At 43.5% G+C, this 17,667-nt stretch overlaps 1 protein-coding gene across 2 annotated transcripts in view; it reads left to right on the top strand.

The window, feature by feature from the left end:
- LOC142250124 (glyoxal reductase-like) overlaps positions 1 to 10,403 on the top strand; it is a 244,615-nt gene extending 234,212 nt beyond the window's left edge. The window contains exon 8 of one of the 2 annotated variants that reach the window (XM_075322213.1): positions 5,099 to 10,403. In XM_075322213.1, coding sequence (XP_075178328.1) covers positions 5,099 to 5,200 — 102 coding nt within the window. In that variant the 3' untranslated portion in view covers positions 5,201 to 10,403. The remainder of the gene's footprint in view (positions 1 to 5,098) is intronic. The other variant, XM_075322214.1, reaches the window with a different exon arrangement.
- Positions 10,404 to 17,667: the final 7,264 nt, after the last annotated feature.

Here is a 17,667-nt window from a genome sequence, read left to right as displayed (position 1 = left end):
AAGGCAATGTATTTGATGCAATGATATACTGTGGTGAACATTACATGGTCATCAGTGGGAGGGGAAATCACAGCACTGAACAGAACATTCCTGAAATATCTTATAGTACAACAGTATATCACATCATGTGCAGTCCCAGCTAAAAATTGCTTGGATTAGAAATGCTCAGGATTCATGACGCACTTCTGTCCATTAAGATAAAGCGCACATGCATCTGCCAAGAAGCAACATGAGCATCCCACCTCATGAGGCGGTCTGTTGTGTTTCTCAGGACCCGGCTGCTCCCTACCAGAGTCACTGTGCTCTGGCCGGCAGGCAGCAGTGTGTTGTCTGAGGTGGGCTAGGTCAGGGGACAGAGGGGCACATGCCCTCTGGCCTTGTCCCTTGATTGTTATATAGGGCCAGAATTCTTAGCTAATTAGGGGCCGAAGGACACATTTTCCTACTTACCATCTTACGCAACAGAATACCGAAAACTTTGGAAAAGGGGGTACTCCTGCTATATTTGTTGCGAGTTTTGGGAGATGTGTTCCTGGAATTAGCTTGATTGTGCTGAGCTTTCTTTCTGTATAGTGCAGGCAGTAAGCTCTGTGCTCTCCTGATTTCCCTAAAATCTTCCACAAAATTGCTTGAGTTCCCAGTTGACTTCCATTATGCTCGGTAAACGAGTTGCACACATCCGAGCATCCAACTGATCGTTACGAGTACTGAGCACCTGAGCATGGTAGTGCTCACTCATCACTAGTTACAAGTACAGAGCACCTCAGCATGGTAGTGCTCTCTCATCACTAGTTACGAGTACTGAGCACCTGAGCATGGTAGTGCTCATTCATCACTAGTTACGAGTACTGAGCACCTGAGCATGGTAGTGCTCTCTCATCACTAGTTACGAGTACTGAGCACCTGAGCATGGTAGTGCTCACTCATCACTCGTTACGAGTACTGAGCACCTGAGCATGGTAGTGCTCACTCATCACTAGTTACAAGTACAGAGCACCTCAGCATGGTAGTGCTCTCTCATCACTAGTTACGAGTACTGAGCACCTGAGCATGGTAGTGCTCTCTCATCACTAGTTACGAGTACTGAGCACCTGAGCATGGTAGTGCTCTCTCATCACTAGTTACGAGTACTGAGCACCTGAGCATGGTAGTGCTCACTCATCACTAGTTACGAGTTACGAGTACAGAGCACCCAAGCATGGTAGTGCCCACTTATCACTAGTTACGAGTACAGAGCACCCGAGCATGGTAGTGCTCGCTCATCACTAGTTATGAGTACCGAGCACCCGAGCATGGTAGTGCTCTCTCATCACTAGTTACAAGTACCAAGGACCCGAGCATGGTAGTGCTTGCTCATCACTAGTTACGAGTACAGAGCACCCAAGCATGGTAGTGCCCACTTATCACTAGTTACGAGTACAGAGCACCCGAGCATGGTAGTGCCCACTTATCACTAGTTACGAGTACAGAGCACCCGAGCATGGTAGTGCTCACTCATCACTAGTCTTAATAATAACGATCACTCCCCAACTATTAACCAATCTAAAAGCCCTAAGAGCATATGATGGATGATTACTGCATGTCATCATGGTTTCTGTCTGCGATAATAAACAGTGGGGAGCGGTAAGGATGGTGAATGACACATGGATGATTATTGCAAATTATTGTCACTGTTTTAATAGAGCGAGGTGAGGGTATGGATGATTACTGCACGGGCAGTACGGTGGCTCAGTGGTTAGCACTGCAGTCTTGCAGCGCTAGGGTTCTGGGTTTGAATCCCACCAAGGATACCATCTGCAAGGAGTTTGTATGTTCTCCCCGTGTTTGCGTGGGTTTCCTCCGGGTACTCCGGTTTCCTCCCACACTCCAAAGACATACTGATAGGGAATTTAGATTATGAGCCCCAATGGGGACAGTGTTCCTCATGTATGTGAAGCGCTGCGGAATATGTTAGCGCTATATAAAAAATAAAGATAAAGATTTATAATTGTAATCTGGGGTGAAAATGATGCATGATTACTACATTTACTGTGATTACATATGTGGTTTCAGTACTGCCCGCTGATGTATATTTGTGTGTACAGTTTGCTGGTACAGTTACATTCTTATGTATATTTCTTTTTGCTCCTGATGTATATACTTATGTGTACTGTTTATCCATTACTTATTAGAAATATATATGTGTGTGTGTGTATATATATATATATATATATATATATATATATATATACTGTGTATATATATATATATATATATATATATATATATATATATATACTATATATATATATATATATATATATATAAAAATATACATATATATACTGTATATATATATATATACAGTTAGGTCCAGAAATATTTGGACAGTGACACAAGTTTTGTTATTTTAGCTGTTTACAAAAACATGTTCAGAAATACAATTATATATATAATATGGCCTGAAAGTGCACACTCCCAGCTGCAATATGAGAGTTTTCACATCCAAATCGGAGAAAGGGTTTAGGAATCATAGCTCTGTAATGCATAGTCTCCTCTTTTTCAAGGGACCAAAAGTAATTGGACAAGGGACTCTAAGGGCTGTAATTAACTCTGAAGGTGTCTCCCTCGTTAACCTGTAATCAATGAAGTAGTTAAAAGGTCTGGGGTTGATTACAGGTGTGTGGTTTTGCATTTGGAAGCTGTTGCTGTGACCAGACAACATGCGGTCTAAGGAACTCTCAATTGAGGTGAAGCAGAACATCCTGAGGCTGAAAAAAAAGAAAAAATCCATCAGAGAGATAGCAGACATGCTTGGAGTAGCAAAATCAACAGTCGGGTACGTTCTGAGAAAAAAGGAATTGACTGGTGAGCTTGGGAACTCAAAAAGGCCTGGGCGTCCACGGATGACAACAGTGGTGGATGATCGCCGCATACTTTCTTTGGTGAAGAAGAACCCGTTCACAACATCAACTGAAGTCCAGAACACTCTCAGTGAAGTAGGTGTATCTGTCTCTAAGTCAACAGTAAAGAGAAGACTCCATGAAAGTAAATACAAAGGGTTCACATCTAGATGCAAACCATTCATCAATTCCAAAAATAGACAGGCCAGAGTTAAATTTGCTGAAAAACACCTCATGAAGCCAGCTCAGTTCTGGAAAAGTATTCTATGGACAGATGAGACAAAGATCAACCTGTACCAGAATGATGGGAAGAAAAAAGTTTGGAGAAGAAAGGGAACGGCACATGATCCAAGGCACACCACATCCTCTGTAAAACATGGTGGAGGCAACGTGATGGCATGGGCATGCATGGCTTTCAATGGCACTGGGTCACTTGTGTTTATTGATGACATAACAGCAGACAAGAGTAGCCGGATGAATTCTGAAGTGTACCGGGATATACTTTCAGCCCAGATTCAGCCAAATGCCGCAAAGTTGATCGGACGGCGCTTCATAGTACAGATGGACAATGACCCCAAGCATACAGCCAAAGCTACTCAGGAGTTCATGAGTGCAAAAAAGTGGAACATTCTGCAATGGCCAAGTCAATCACCAGATCTTAACCCAATTGAGCATGCATTTCACTTGCTCAAATCCAGACTTAAGACGGAAAGACCCACAAACAAGCAAGACCTGAAGGCTGCGGCTTTAAAGGCCTGGCAAAGCATTAAGAAGAAGGAAACCCAGCGTTTGGTGATGTCCATGGGTTCCAGACTTAAGGCAGTGATTGCCTCCAAAGGATTCGCAACAAAATATTGAAAATAAAAATATTTTGTTTGGGTTTGGTTTATTTGTCCAATTACTTTTGACCTCCTAAAATGTGGAGTGTTTGTAAAGAAATGTGTACAATTCCTACAATTTCTATCAGATATTTTTGTTGAAACCTTCAAATTAAACGTTACAATGTGCACTTGAATTCTGTTGTAGAGGTTTCATTTCAAATCCAATGTGGTGGCATGCAGAGCCCAACTCGCGAAAATTGTGTCACTGTCCAAATATTTCTGGACCTAACTGTATATATATATATAAATATATATATATATATATTGTGTGTATATATATATATATATATATATATATATATATACTGCTGTAGGCCTGTACCAGCATCACTGTTAGATGCTGGGACCATACGGTACTTATGTATAGGGATTTCTTCACTGCTGATATATATTTATGTGTATGGTTTATTAATTGCTGGATTCTGGTATATACGCATGTATGCAACTTCTTCACGTGGATATACTGTATATTTATGTGCTCATTCATTGCTGGATGCTGATGTATATTTATGTATACAGTATGTATATATTTATGTGTATGGTTTGTTCAGTTGATGTTTGCATGTGCAGTACGTTCGCTCCTAGTATATACCGTATTTCTGTATATGGTTTACTAACTGCTATTACATTTATAAAGGGGTTTTCTTATATTCATAAATAGATAAAATTAGAAAGTGATTATAAAATCAATTCACCTCTTATTAAAAATCTTCTCAATTCTCAAGAACGGATGGATATTAATTTTATAGTTTGCTGCTCAGTGCTGAGGTTAATGGCCACTTCTGCAGTCTCTTAGCGGTGGTCAGTCTCCGAGGAAAGGAGCCCTGCACTAACAAGGTCTTTGTGGTAGAGCTTGTCAGCCCTGCACTGGAGTTATCAGGATCCAGCAATCTGGCCAAAGTCAGGGCTTCTCTGATGTTGTACAGGCAAAGCTTTCTAGCAAAAGTTAGGCCTGAACTTCTGGGCTGTGGGAACCTGGCGTGCTGAGCTGAATCCCATAACCTTCCATGGCTGCGTCTGCAGTCAAACTGTGAGATCTCACAGGTTATCTCAATGTGTCACTGCTGTGACAAAAACAAGCGCTGGTTGTGCTTTCAAACAACAGTTTCTGATCCGTTCAAACGCTGCAGGTCTTAATATAGAAGGAAAAAAATGGTATTGGGTTGTGCTTCTACATTGAATTCTGCATCAGACGCTTGCACATGTAATAGTAATAACAGGGACGGGGTGTCATAAAAAATGTATTTCATAGATTTTTTAGCTTTCCAATTATGACATCCAATCACATAGAGTTCGTGTGGGACATTGCTAATCTCTGCTACTTTATGTCCACAGGTGTTTGACTTTCATTTGCACCAGGCTGACATGACACGGATCTCTTCATTACATAGTGACAAGAAGCTAATCAACCTGACATACCCACTGTGGAAAGGGTGAATCAAGCATCCAAGTCCCTGGAATCTGCAATAACTACTGTTACATCAGCCGATTCTCAACAATGTCAATGTTTATTATACTAATGTTGTCATAAGATATTTTAAAGATTGTCTCTGTGCCTTAAATAGGATCAGTATTTCTATGAAATTGTGTTTGTGATTGTGGTAAGGGGTTAAAGAGGTTGTCCAGTTAAAATAAGTTATCATCACCTATCTGATCACACTCACCAAAGTGACCAGGGCCAAGTGGCAAAAAAGGTCATTTTTATCCCTGACAGTAGAGATAAGACAGTAGAGATTTTGGCTAACACGGTACAAAGATATATTTTACTTGTATCCCTGACAGGGCACTTTAATCTCCATTAGAATGGAGAGACAATGTGCATGCCCACACGCCGCTCCATTCATTAACTCAGACCTGGAAAAACGCTGAGAACAGTACTTTGCAACCCCATAGGGAATGTATGGAGTGGTGGTCGAGCCTGTGCACTGCCCCTCCTTTCTAACAGGGATAAAAGTGCCCATTCTCAGGATTAAGTGCAGGTTCAAGTGGTCGTACACCCACTGATCAGCAAGTTATCACTTTAACGATACCTTGTTTTCTCTGGACAGCCTCTTTTTGGTCTGACTTGATTTTCAATTATTGACACTGAAGGGTTTCTCCAACAATGTAATAAAATGGTCTCTGTCAAACTATTCCAATAGCTCATTTAAAGTGGGCTTTACACGCTGCGATCTCGCTAGCGAGATCGCAAGCGATCGTACCCGCCCTCGTCGGTTGTGCGACACGGGCATATCGCTGCCCGTGTCGCACAACCTTGCTTTCCCCCGTCACACGCACTTACCTGCCCTGCGAAGTCGCTCTGGCCGGCGAACCGCCTCCTTCCTAAGGGGGTGGGTCATGCGGCGTCATAGAGACGTCACACGGCAGGTGGCCAATAGAAGCAGAGGGGCGGAGATGAGCGGGACGTAAACATCCCGCCCACCTCCTTCCTTACGCATTGGCGGTGGAGGCAGGTAAGGAGATGTTCCTCGCTCCTGCGGTGTCACACACAGCGATGTGTGGTGCTGCAGGAACGAAGAACAACATCGCTAACATCCTGAAACGATTTTTTGTTTCAGGACGACCTCTCCACGGCAAATGATTTTGCCCTCTTTTGCGATCGTTTAAGATCGCTCTTGTTACACGCTGCGATATCGCTAATGATGCTGGATGTGCATCACAAACGACGTGACCCCGACGATAGATCATTAACGATATTGTAGCGTGTAAAGCCCGCTTAAGTCGCATGTCAGGATGGGCTGCAGTCTGAAGAAACACAGCCAGCTCCCAAGACATGTGTCTCAACTGACAGAGGAACTGTGTTGTAAGCGTCTCTGTGAGCCAAGAAGAAGGGCTGTAACATCAGGAGAAAAATCTTTTCCTTGGCTAACTGAGCACACAGGGTTTTTTATCTCAGTGCTCTGTTTTCAGTCAGCTGATAAGATTTGTTTCTTCTCCTGTAACAGTCCATCGCCGGAGTCTCAAAGGCTCTTCTGTCAGTTGAGACACATGTCTTGGGAGCTATGTTTCATTAGACTGCAGCCATAATAATCAAGTCATATTTTATTTAAACTATTATTCATATGTAATCAAGATAATACAAATCTAAAACAGATATAGCAAACACTTTGTATGAGAAAAATATGCATGGGCATATGAACAATAAGCTGCTACAATGTAAAAATCATACTATAACAATGCAACGGCACAAGCTTTTATAAGGTACATTTAAAGAGGATTTTCACCAAGTCTAAAGTGGCCAGCTTTTGTTTTATTCCCATTGCTCCCCTGAGTATACTGTTTTTTGGTTGTTTGTTTGATTTAATCTGCCATAATGTTCCATAGCTATGGCCTTTTTTGTTTAATGCTACTTTTTATAGACTCTACCAAGTGGGGGTAGCTTACAGGATTCTCTGATGCTGTGTCTTTATGCTCCTCTGCATTATTACCTCATGATCAAAGCCCCTTTGGTAAAGACCAGAAAAATTAGGACTAAATTAAAAGTCCCACAGTTTTGGAACAGTATAGCAGATTTAAAGAGGAAAAAATGAATACTCATGGGAGCAGTGGGAATAAGTGTCCACTTTTGATGTGGTGACAGGTTGTCTTTAAAGGGAATCTGTCATCAGGTTTTTGCCTACTAATCTGAGGGCAGCATAACATAGGGGCAGAGATCCTGATTCCAGTGATGTGTCACTTACTCAGCTGCTTAGTGTAGTGTTGATAAAATCGCTGTTTAATCAGCAGTAGATTATCTTGGCATGCTGCAGGTAGTCCAGCATATTCATGAGCGTTGTATTACTGTTAGATCTGCAGCAGAGAAAACACTGATTTTATCAAAATGACAGCAAACATCGCTGGATTCAGGGTCTCTGTCTCTACATTATGCTGCTCTCAGATGGGGGAGCAAAAGCCTGGTGACAGATTCCCTTTAAAGATAACATTTGAACATGTAAGAGGCGATTTTGACTGGCATTTCTTTGTGTAATAATCTTCTGTTAAAAAGAAACTATTTGAGTTTAAGTTATCTTATGTTAGTTGCTAAATAATGACTGGAATTAAATGGCCTAATGGGTTAAAGCTGGTGTCACACACAGCGACAACGACGTCGCTGCTACGTCACCATTTTCTGTGACGTTGCAGCGACGTCCCGTCGCTATCGCTGTGTGTGACATCCAGCAACGACCTGGCCCCTGCTGTGAGGTCGCCGGTCGTTGCTGAATGTCCAGCTTCATTTTTTGGTCGTCACTCTCCCGCTGTGACACACACATCGCTGTGTGTGACAGCGAGAGAGCGACGAAATGAAGCGAGCAGGGAGCAGGAGCCGGCGTCTGGCAGCTGCGGTAAGCTGTAACCAGCGTAAACATCGGGTAACCAAGGGAAGGCCTTTCCCTGGTTACCCGATATTTACCTTCGTTACCAGCCTCCGCCCTTGCTGCCAGTGCCAGCTCCTGCCCTGTGCACATGTGGCTGCAGTACACATCGGGTAATTAACCCGATGTATACTGTAGCAAGGAGAGCAAGGAGCCAGCGCTAAGCAGTGTGCGCGGCTCCCTGCTCTCTGCACTGTGACATGTAGCTGCAGTACACATCGGGTTAATTAACCTGATGTGTACTGTACCTAGGAGAGCAAGGAGCCAGCGCTAAGCACGGCTCCCTGCTCTCTGCACATGTAGCACAGCGACGTTATGATCGCTGCTTCGGCTGCTGTGTTTGACAGCTAAGCAGAGATCATAACAGCGACTTACAAGGTCGCTGTTACGTCACAGAAAATGGTGACGTAACAGCGACGTCGTTGTCGCTGTCGCTTAGTGTGAACCCAGCTTTAGTGTAGACTGTCTGACCTAGCAATTGCTGCATATGGGGAATAGATTGCAAAATCATCCCATGCTTGATGTGGTTAAAGTGTGTGTCCAAGTTAAAGGAATCTCAGTTGAAATATTAGAAATCTGCTTGTTCAATTTCCTAATATATTGTCATTAGTATTTCTGCTTAGCCAGGAGCATTCAGTGCAGCCAGCAGACCGGCCACGGGGAAATCAGATTTTAGATGTTCCCTCAGACCATTACCAGACAGATTTTTTTTTTTTAATTGTGATGAAGGATTTAGTAGCTGTTCACAGTCCAATAACATGAAGAAATTAAGATGTAATATCAGACAAAGCAGAGAAAAAAGAATATCTTAAGAGGAACGTAATTCGTTATTCATGGCTTTCATTTTCTGAGTTCAGAATAAGGGGTACTTTGCATGCTGCGACATCACAAGCCGATGCTGCGATGCCGAGCGCGATAGTCCCTGCCCCCGTCGCAGCTGCGATATCATTGTGATAGCTGCCATAGCGAACATTATCGCTACGGCAGCTTCACATGGACTCACCCGCCCTGCGACGTCGCTCTGGCCGGTGACCCGCCTCCTTATTAAGGGGGCGGGTCGTGCGGCGTCACAGTGACGTCACACGGCAGGCGGCCAATAGGAGCGGAGGGGCGGAGATGAGCGGTTTGTAAACATCCCGCCCACCTCCTTCCTTCCGCATATCCTACGGAAGCCGCGGTGATGCCGGTAGGAGATGTTCCTCGCTCCTGCGACTTCACACACAGCGATGTGTGCTGCCGCAGTAGCGAGGAACAACATCGGACCGTCGCGTCAGTGTAATTATGGATTACGCCGACGCTACACCGATGATACAGTTATGACGCTTTTGCGCTCGTTAATCGTATCATCTAGGCTTTACACACTACAATGTCGCATGCGATGCCGGATGTGCGTCACTTTCAATTTGACCCCACCGACATCGCAGTGCAATGACGTAGTGTGCAAAGCCCGCTTTATAGTAAGGGTAAATTTACACTCGAGGATTATTGAGTAACAAGCAATTCTGGTCTAAACAAGTTGACAGTCACCCAACAAACCATCAAAATGCTCTTTTCCCAGGATGGAATGATTTTTAAGATTGCCTAAAGATAATAATTCTCGGCAGCACATCGTCCTGTGATATTCAACGTGTACAGAACAATCGTAGTAACGATCACACTATACGCACATAGGTGCAGTTAGCTTGTCTAAACAGGCTATTCACAAAAAGTAGGATAAAAGCAAATGAACAAATACTCTGCAGTGAGTAAATAAATTGTAGTAGTACATATAAGTAACATAGGGGACTTAGTTGACATGATTTTGATCAAAACAGAATAAAAGCTATTATCCCACCGCATCAAGGTGTACCTAATCAAGATGGTTTCTTAGATCAAAACAGCATAAAAGCTATCCCACAGCATCAAGGTGTACCTAATTAGGATGGTCTCTAACTCCAGTATCTCACCTCGCTGTGTCAGCAGGACTCAAGGTAGACGGGGCAGCGCAGTCGCAGTCAGTTTAAGTATTGGGGTCATGATCGGTCCATGTTTCACTGCTAAATGGTAACTGGTTCTCTGTAAACCTTAAGTATACATTTCTTAGTTGTAGCTCCATGACAAAATCTGTATTATCTTAAATGATGTCACTGTATTGTTTAATTCTTTATATTATTGTTGTTTTCCAGATAGAACTGTTGTCACATTTATTAACATTGAGGCGCCTTTCTAATTTTATAAAACAGTTTGATAGTATATTTTATATGATGCCAACACTACTGACTCAAAGCTTTTGCAAATAAATTTTTGGATATGCTCACATATTGTCGTCTACAGTGATTCACTTTGGACTGTGTTCACATCTGTGTTGGATGTTAAAGAATTTGTCACATTTGCTGGAAAAAAAAGTTGCGCTGCATCTTGGTCTCTGATATACACACCTTGAAGATGACTTAAGGCCACGTCTCACTAAGCAACATCACTAGCAACATCACTGCTGAGGCATGACTTTTGTGACGCAACAGCGATGTTGCTAGTGATGTCACTGTGTGTGACACCCATTAACAACCTGGCCCCTGCTGTGAGGTCGCTGGTTGTTGCTGAATGTCCTAGACCATTTTTTAGTTGTTGCTCTCCCGCTGTGAAGCACACGGTAAACATCGGGTAACCAAGAAGCCCTTTCCTTGGTTACCCGATATTTACCTTCGTTACCAGCGTCCGCCGCTCTCACTGTCAGTGCCGGCTCCCTGCTCTCTGCACACGTAGCTGGACTACAGATCGGGTAATTAACCCAATGTGTACTCTGGCTAGGAGTGCAGGGAGCCAGCGCTAAGCGGTGTGCACTGGTAACCAAGGTAAATATCGGGTTGGTTACCCGATATTTACCTTAGTTACCAAGCGCAGCATCGCTTCCACGCGTCGCTGCTGGCTGGGGGCTGGTCACTTGTTGCTGGTGAGATCTGCCTGTGTGACAGCTCACCAGCAACCCGTGTAGCGACGCTCCAGCGATCCCTGCCAGGTCAGGTTGCTGGTGGGATCGCTGAAGCGTTGCTTAGTGTGACGGTACCTTTACAAGCACAAATTTGTAATCTGAAGTAAAGAAATGGCAATAAAGGTGCTGCAATACAGATGACAATGATACCTTTGTGGAAGAAATCCATGTATTTATTGTTCAGAATCATTAGTTGAAGTTACAAGTTAGGCTGGATTCACATCAGCGTTTTTTTTTGCCGCTCAGCAAAAAAACGCAAAATGCATCTTGCCGGATCTGTTGTATTCATAGTGCACCGCATACAACCGCAAGTCACCAGGCCGTTATTTTACCGGATCCGTCTACTGGATCCAGTATAAAAGCGGACCGTTCACTTGCGGTTGAATGCATTTGACTGCTGTTTTTTGGCCAAAATTTGACGGATCCATTTTTTTTTTGTTTTTTTTTACAGGTCTAATGTGCGTCTCTGGTCTCGATCCAGCGCCGTCTCTCTTCCTTCCATTGATGTCATCCTTCCCAGCTCCTTGTGGATGATGTTGTCTTATGCCATCCACACAGAGGCCTCCATTGCACTACTGTGCACATGCACTTTTCTCTGCCCTGCTGAAGGCAGAGAAGCGTACTGTAATGTGCAGACTCGGCGAAAGGTCAAAGACTGCCTGCGCATGTGCACTACAATACTTTAATCTGCCCTCAGTAGGGCAGAGAGAAGTGTGTGTCCGCAGGAGCATAATGGAGGCCTCTGTGGGGATTATATAGGATGCGTCATCCACACAGAGCTATAAACAGCCAAAAAGACTGACCCACACATTCAACAGGTGTGAACAGGTGCTAGCTGAAAACACATTATAACTACACAACATATACAGCTACACACTGAAATGGTAACAATGAGTAAGGGAACTCTGGTATTGCATTACTGCTATAAGAATATTTGAAAAAAAGAGAGATATTTAGTATATGTATTGGCCAATGCATGTGAGCCCGGTAACCAACGGCAAGGTAATTTCTGTATACCAGGAACCTAACCTGTAATGCCACTATCTTGGTTGGAAACCTCCATGTCTTGGCAGCTAGACTAAAAACCTAACTTGAAAAGCCACTATATGGGTTAAAACCTCCATGTCTGGGCAGCTAGATTCCAGCTATAAAGGGGAGTGAACACAGCCTCTTCATAAGGCGGAGAGCTCAATCAGAAAGAGATGCACTATAAATATACAAAAAATCTGACCCGCACATCCAACAGGTGTGAACATGTGTTAGCTGAAAACACATTATAACTACAAAACATTTACAGCTGCACACTATAATGCTAACAATGAATAAGGGAACTCTGGTATTGCATTACTGCTATAGGAATATTTGAAAAAAAGAGAGAGATTTAGCATATGTATTGGCCAATGCATGTGAGTCCAGTAAACAACGACAAGGTAATCTCTTGCAGGTGAGTATAATAAAAGCTGTTTTTTATGTTATACAGAGTGGCCTGGACTCATATACACAGTATTCTAGAATGAGGTATATAAGTGCTTACTGATGGTGACGGGTTCACTTTAATATTTGTTTGCACACCCTTTGGAGTAAATAATTGCAATCAATCGCTTCTTATAACCATTAACAAGCTTCTTACATCTTTCAACTGGAATTTTGGATCACTCTTCTTTTTCAAACTGCCCCAGGTCTCTCATATTTGAAGGCGCCTTCTCCCGACTGCCATATTAAGATCTCTCCACAGGTGTTCAATGGTAAATCTGGACTCATTGCTGCCACTTCAGAGCTCTCCAGCGCTTTGTTTCCATCTATCTCTGGGTGCTTCTTGGCTCAGCTTTCTGACATGTTCACTACATTGTGATCCAAAATCCTTTGGTAATCTTCAAATTTAATTGCACAGGGTCAAGGCACCCAGAGCCAGAGGTAGCAAAATAACCCTAAAACATGTTTGAGCCTCCACCATATTTGGCTGTAGGAACTGTGTTATTTTATTTTTAGGCTTCATTCCATTTTTGGTAAACAGTAGAATGATATGCTTTACAAGAATTCTCATCTGTCCTCAAGGCGCTTTCACAGAAGGATTTTTTCTTACGTACATTTTAGCAAGCTGCAGTCTAGCTTTTGTATGTCTCTATTTTAGCAGTGGGGTCCTCCTGGGTCTCCTGCCATAGGGTTTCATTTAATTTCATTCAAGTATCGATGGATAGTTTGTACTGACACTGATGCACCCTGAGCCTACAGGACAGCTTGAATTTCTTTAGAACTTGATTGGTGCTGCTTATTCACCATCCAGACTATCCTGCGTTGCAACCTTTCATTAATTTTTCTCTGCTGTCCAGATCCATGGAGATTAGCTACCGTGCCATGGCTTGTAAACTACTTGATTATGTTGTGCACCATAGAAAAAGGAACATCAAGATCTCTGGAGATGGACTTATTACTTTGAGTTTGTTGATAATTTTCAACAATTTTGGTTGTCAACTCCTCAGACGATTCTCTTTTCCGCTTCCTGTTCTCGATACTTAGTGTAGTACACAGAGACACACAATGCAAAGATTGAGTCAACGTCTGCCCTTTTTACCTGATTTCAGCTTTGATTTTCATATTGCCCACAACTGTTACTTGCAGAGATGAGTTTGACCAAGCATCACATGCCTTAAAGAAAGTTTATCACTCGAAATTTTGGAAAGGTGCAAACAATTTGTCAGGCCCTTTTTGGTAGTTTTGTGTAAAATTATTCATATTTTACATATCCTGACAATATCAATTATGTTAAAAAGGTAAAGCTCAACCTCAAAGCCCCAAATTTTCAGTTTACAAGTGTCACTAACTGGATTAGACTTATCCCTTTTAAGTTGGTTTATTTTGCTTATAGAATAACCACAAAGTTGTTTAATACTGTATGTTTAGAATAAGGCATCATACCACCCAAGTATTCCTCCAATTAAATAGTTATATGAAGCTCCATTTATAAAAGAAAATAGAAAAAAAACAGTAAAAATGCACACTAGATGAGGTTTATCATAAGCAGAATTATTTAAACCAGTTTTGCAGGAGGCCGCATTGCTATTATTTGCGCCAAATGGATCTAAGCATTGCACAATCTGTGATAAATGTGGCACATCTTTAAACATAGCAAACACTTCTATCTAGACATGTTTTTAAAATTTTTAGATCACACCCCTACAGGAGGGAGAATTTATGACCTTTTTAACCTGTGGTAATTTAAAAAATCTGACTAAAGCGGGCTTTACACGCTACGACATCGCTCAAGTGATCTTGTTAGGGTCACGGAATTTGTGACGCACATCCGGTCGCTTTAGCGATGCCGTTGCGTGTGACACCTATGAGCGATTTTGCATCATCGCAACGACGTGCAAAATCGCTCATCGGTGACATGGGGGTCCAATCTCAAATATCGTTACTGCAGCAGTAATGAAGTTGTTCCTCGTTCCTGCGGCAGCACACATCGCTCCGTGTGACACCGCAGGAACGAGGAAGCTCTCCTTACCTGCCTCCCGGCCACAATGCGGAAGGAAGGAGGTGGGCGGGATGTTCATCCCGCTCATCTCCGCCCCTCCGCTTCTATTGGGCGGCGGTTCAGTGGCGCTGCTGTGACGCTGAACGAACCGTCCCCTTAGAAAGGAGGCGGTTCGCCAGTCACAACGACGTTGCAGGGAAGGTAAGTCCGTGTGACGGGTCCGGGCGATGTTGTGCGACAAGGGCAGAGATTTGCCCATGTCGCACAACCGATGGGGGCGGGTTCGCACGCTGGCGATATCGGTACCGATATCGCAGTGTGTAAAGCAGCCTATAGACTCATTTTCCTAGCTATTTTTTGGTATGTTCTATTCTATATTCGATTCTCTTTTCTCTCTTGCTCCTTTTGCGACATTATACTACCGTGTTTCCCCGATAGTAAGACAGCCCCGATAGTAAGACTTTGGGGGGGTCGGCTAATGTAAGACGTACCCCGAAAGTAAGACGTAGTAAAAATTTATCTTCTTTACAGTACAGTTACAGCGGCCGAGCGCTCAGCTGAGCGCCCTGACATGCCGGCGGCAAAGCGCTCAGCTGAGAGCCCTGACATGCCGGCAGCAAAGCGCTCAGCTGAGCACCCTGACATGCCGCCGGCATGAGACAGCTCTCAGCTGAGTGCCCTGACTTGCCGGCGGCAAAGCGCTCAGCTGAGCGCCCTAACATGCCGGCGGCCGAGCGCTCAGCTGAGCGCCCTGACATGCCGCCGGCATGTGACAGCTCTCAGCTGAGCGCCCTGACTTGCCGGCGGCAAAGCGCTCAGCTGAGCGCCCTAACATGCCGGCGGCCGAGCGCTCAGCTGAGCGCCCTGACATGCCGGCGGCTTAGCGCTCAGCTGAGAGCTGACACATGCCGGCGGTCTGGCGCTCAGCTGAACGCCCTGACATGCCGGCGGCTGAGCGCTCAGCTGAGAGCTGACACATGCCGGCGGTCGGGCGCTCAGCTGAACGCTCGGCTACCGAGAAATGTTGAAATGTTGCAGTAATGTTGTCCATGGTCCATCAGGACCATGGACAACATACAAAATCACGCAGCCTCAGTGCCCTCATGTGCAGCCGCTGGTGGTTAAGTTTCCTTAACTTGCGGTACACTTAGGGCACAATCGCGGCAAGTCCCCATACGGTACATTGCATGGAGACTTGCTGCGATTGCTGTGGGATTTTTTCCAATATAAGACATACCCCGAAAGTAAGACATAGTGGCACTTTTGGGGGTAAAAAGAATGTAAGACACTGTCTTACTTTCGGGGAAACACGGTAGCATGTTCAGTTAATTGTTGAACTTGACTTTCCTGAAAATGAATGGAATCTATATTAGGGACTACATGAGCAGAACTGGACCAGCATCACACCTCGTATAGTAAGTGACAGAATTTACATTTCCACTGGAGGTAAAATAACGTACTGTATTCTGGGTGGTTCTGGTGGAAGTTCTCATTCCGGTGTTTATATATCCTTGTTTCCAGTAACTTTGCTCGGTGAAGCAGATCACTTGTGAGGAGGGTGAGGAAGGAATCCAAGGAGTCTTATTGTCTTCCATATGGCAGACAGATGTGATTACATATCATGAAGTTCTGTTTCCATGAGTGTGCCAAGCATATATCTGATAGAAATAATTTTATGTTTCCCATTCCCACAGGGCTGAGCTGTGGAGTGAAAGTTAGGATACACTGAAATTATAGTAAGATGTTTTTGGTTGTGATGGTTTCACATTCTGTGCAGTATACAATGCTAAATATAAACTATTACACACTTGTAATTTCTACATTCAGACTCAATTATGACATGTTTCTGATAACTCCTAGAAAAATAGTTGATACCTTTTAATGGTTAACCCAAATTATGACTTGTATAATGCCTAAAGATTCCGACAAGTGATATTTCTATGTAGTTTACTTCTTATTATTCTCCTTTTTTATAAAGGAGATTTTCAACAGAGGAACATATTTATTAAATATGTGATATACCCGGGCCATAGAAAAAGATGTCTGGAAGTTTTCACAACCTCCATAGTAAAGATGTATATGATCAATATTGTAAGCTGTAGTTGATCGACCTTGTACTATGTGCACTAGAGGGTGGTACACAGTTTGTATATGGACTGTAACCTTCGAGAGGCTGCAGGTCTCATGAGTCTTGACACGACCTAATCAGCCTCATAAATATGCTCAAATATTTGATCAATGTCCTCAAAAAACTCATGTATACAACTTACTATTATAATTCTGGCTATATGTGTTCAGACATGATGACTGGGACAGGGGGTGACTGACTGGCTCATTTCAATAGCCAAGATATCCTTCTTTCTAATTATGGCTGATAATGAGAGGGAGAAGAGATCTGGCTTAGCTATTGGAATCAGCTAGTCAAAAATCCTCTTTCATACACATCACTGGCAACACAGTATTATTATTATTATTATTATTATTTATTATAGCGCCATTTATTCCATGGCGCTTTACATGTGAAAGGGGTATACATAATAGGGACAAGTACAATAATCATAAACAATACAAGGCACAGACAGGTACAAGAGGATAGAGGACCCTGCCCACGAGGGCTCACAGTCTACAAGGCATAGGTGAGGATACAGTAGGTTAGGGTAGAGCTGGTTGTTCGGCGTTATATCAGACTGAGGGTTACGGCAGGTTGTAGGATTGTCGGAAGAGGTGGGTCTAAAGGGTTCCTTTTGAGGCTTGTCAAGGTAGGCGAGAGTCTGATATGTTGTGGCAGAGCATTCCAGAGTATGCACAGGGGAAGCACAGGAGAAATCTTGGATGCGATGGTGGGAAGAGGAGATGAAAGGGGAGCAGAGGAAGAGATCTTGTGAGGATCGAAGGTTACGTGCAGGTAAGTACCAGGAGACTAGTTCACAGATGTAGGGAGGAGACAGGTTGTGGATGACTTTGTATGTCATGATTAGTGTTTTGAACTGGAGTCGTTGGGCAATGGGAAGCCAGTGAAGGGATTGGGAGAGAGGAAAGGTCAGGGAGTAGCGGGGGGGACAGGTGGATTAGCCGGGCAGCATAGTTTAGAATAGATTGTAGGGGTGCGAGA

Source organism: Anomaloglossus baeobatrachus, chromosome 8 (genome assembly GCF_048569485.1).
Source record: "Anomaloglossus baeobatrachus isolate aAnoBae1 chromosome 8, aAnoBae1.hap1, whole genome shotgun sequence".
Lineage (NCBI taxonomy): Eukaryota > Metazoa > Chordata > Amphibia > Anura > Aromobatidae > Anomaloglossus > Anomaloglossus baeobatrachus.
Note: the sequence above shows the minus strand (reverse complement) of the source record. Positions and strands in the feature narration are given on the sequence as shown.